Below are 2,125 nucleotides of genomic sequence, written 5' to 3'. Positions count from 1 at the left end.
ACTCACAGGGCCCCTGGAGGACAGAGTGGAACTGCCCCACAGGGTTTCCAAGGCTGTCAATCTTCACAGAAGCAAAGCCCAAACCACACCCACTGCCGTGGAGTCCATTCTGACCCACAGCGCCCCTAGAGGTCAGAGTGGAACTGCACCACAGGGTTTCCAAGACTGCATTCTCTATGGGCACAGACTACCACATCTTGGTGCCAAGAAGTGGCTGGTGTGTTCAAACTGCCCACCTTTTGGTCAGTAGCCGAGTGCATAACCACTGTGCCATCAGGGCTCCTTCCTACAGCGTTACTATGAGTCAAAAATCAACTCAACAACACCTAACAACAATCTCTATGATGGCAAACCATAAAGGCTGCATGATTAGGATCAGCCCTGAATCAAGATCACACTCTGGAGGCTTTGACTCCTTTCTTAAGCCAGGTGGCAAATGCATGACCATCATTATATACTATCCTTTGCAAATATGAGTCATAGCTAGAACTGGTTCATTCCAGCTTGACCCCCTGTCAGAAGCTGGGTTTCCACCACAGATGAACTGAATCAGTCACCTACATTTGAACAGGCTCCCAGGGGATTCTCAGACACTCTTCCAGGGATCCTGCTAAAATACAGATTCTGAGTAGGTAATCCAGGGCAGAGGGGCAAATTCTCAGCAGGGGGTCAAACTGGACGGAACTGCTTGGAAGCCCCTGTTCAGGGATGTTTGAGATATTTTATTATCAATTTTTAAGAAGACCAGACTCTTCTGTTACAAGGTTAATCCTGCTGTCCCTACAGCAACTAAGCCGTTTCATTTCTGCCACCGCAGCAGCCAAGCTCCCGCCGCTCCTGTCAGGAGACGACACCCTACGCGTCCATGCGGAAAAGAGGCTTTGTGAGAAAGAAAAAAGTGAGTGGTTCTCCTTTTATAAACCTGCTTCCTGGACTGTGAGTTTTTGTTTTTTCTCTTTTTTAACTCAGCTACTAAGAGGTCAGGCTGGTCCCTTCCTTCTCATTTTTTAAAAATAATTTATGATTCTTATTGTCGTTGGGAATATACACAGCCAAACATACATCGACTCAACAGTCTGTACACGGACAACTCCGTACACTGAGGACATTGCTGTCAACCATGCTCCACCTCCTTTTCCAGGTTGTCCCTGCCCCACCAACATAAACTCAATGCCCCCTAAGGTTCCTGTCTAACCTGTCCACTTGCTCTTGTCACTTGGATTCCATAGAGATAGTTGTTTAAAACAGCTCAGTGCTCAAGACAGACAATCTTGCCTAGTTAAGCTAAAGTATTATTTAGTTTTCAGAAGACTTCAGAAGATATTTTTGGTTTAAGGTTTCAAGATTATCTCAGGACAATAGTTTCACGGGTTCACCCAGCCTCTATGGCTCCAGAAAAGCTGGATTCTATGAAAATTTGATAGTCTGTTCTACATCCTCCCCCCCTTTCGACCACTATGTTTCTATATGATCTTCGATTAAAACGTTCAGTAGAGGTAGCCAGGTACAGCCAGTTCTTCTGGTCCCACAGCAAAAGGGGCTGTTGTTCACGGAGGCATTAGGCACACATTCCATGTCCTCCTCTTGTTCCTGACTCCTCCCTCCTCTGATGCTTCAGGAAAGCGGAGACCAACTATTGTACCTTGGATAGCCCCTTGCTTTCTCCCACACTTCGATCACATGTGACTTGTGTGTGCATTCCACAAACATCTTCTGAGGGCCTATGAAGTGCAAGATTCTGTCTGAGCGCAGCTCAGAAGACAGGCAACTATAACACAAAGCCAGAGCCAGGCAAGATGCCATGGGAGCTCAGGAGGGACGCAAGTTGCTGGAGGAGATATTCTGGAGTTTACTTTACCAAGTGACAGGTCTGCAGACTCCGTGCAGAGGGTGGCGGCTGGCAACAGATCAGGAAGTGGGGCACTCAGAGGAGGACCCACAAACCGCCTGTCTCTGCAGCGTCAGGGAGCAGGTGACCGAGGGGGCTGGGAGTGTGTGGTGCATTTCTGGGTGAGAATGGTGAGTGATAAATGGAGGGAGAGGGGAGGTCAGTCAGCTCAGGCTCGGACAGACTCCCACACCAGGGCAGAAGGCTCAGGCTGCAGATTTAGAGCTTCCCAAGTGG

At 48.4% G+C, this 2,125-nt stretch overlaps 1 protein-coding gene across 1 annotated transcript in view; it reads right to left on the bottom strand.

Moving 5' to 3' along the window:
* B3GLCT (beta 3-glucosyltransferase) overlaps window positions 1-1,122 on the bottom strand; it is a 183,601-nt gene extending 182,479 nt beyond the window's left edge. The window contains 2 exon segments of the mRNA XM_007958278.1: window positions 904-964; window positions 1,083-1,122. Coding sequence (XP_007956469.1) covers window positions 904-964; window positions 1,083-1,122 — 101 coding nt within the window.
* Window positions 1,123-2,125: the final 1,003 nt, after the last annotated feature.

Source organism: Orycteropus afer, unplaced genomic scaffold (genome assembly GCF_000298275.1).
Source record: "Orycteropus afer afer isolate SDZICR_OR568_19922 unplaced genomic scaffold, OryAfe1.0 scaffold00902, whole genome shotgun sequence".
Classification (NCBI taxonomy): domain Eukaryota; kingdom Metazoa; phylum Chordata; class Mammalia; order Tubulidentata; family Orycteropodidae; genus Orycteropus; species Orycteropus afer.
This window is presented reverse-complemented; position numbering and strand designations above follow the sequence as displayed.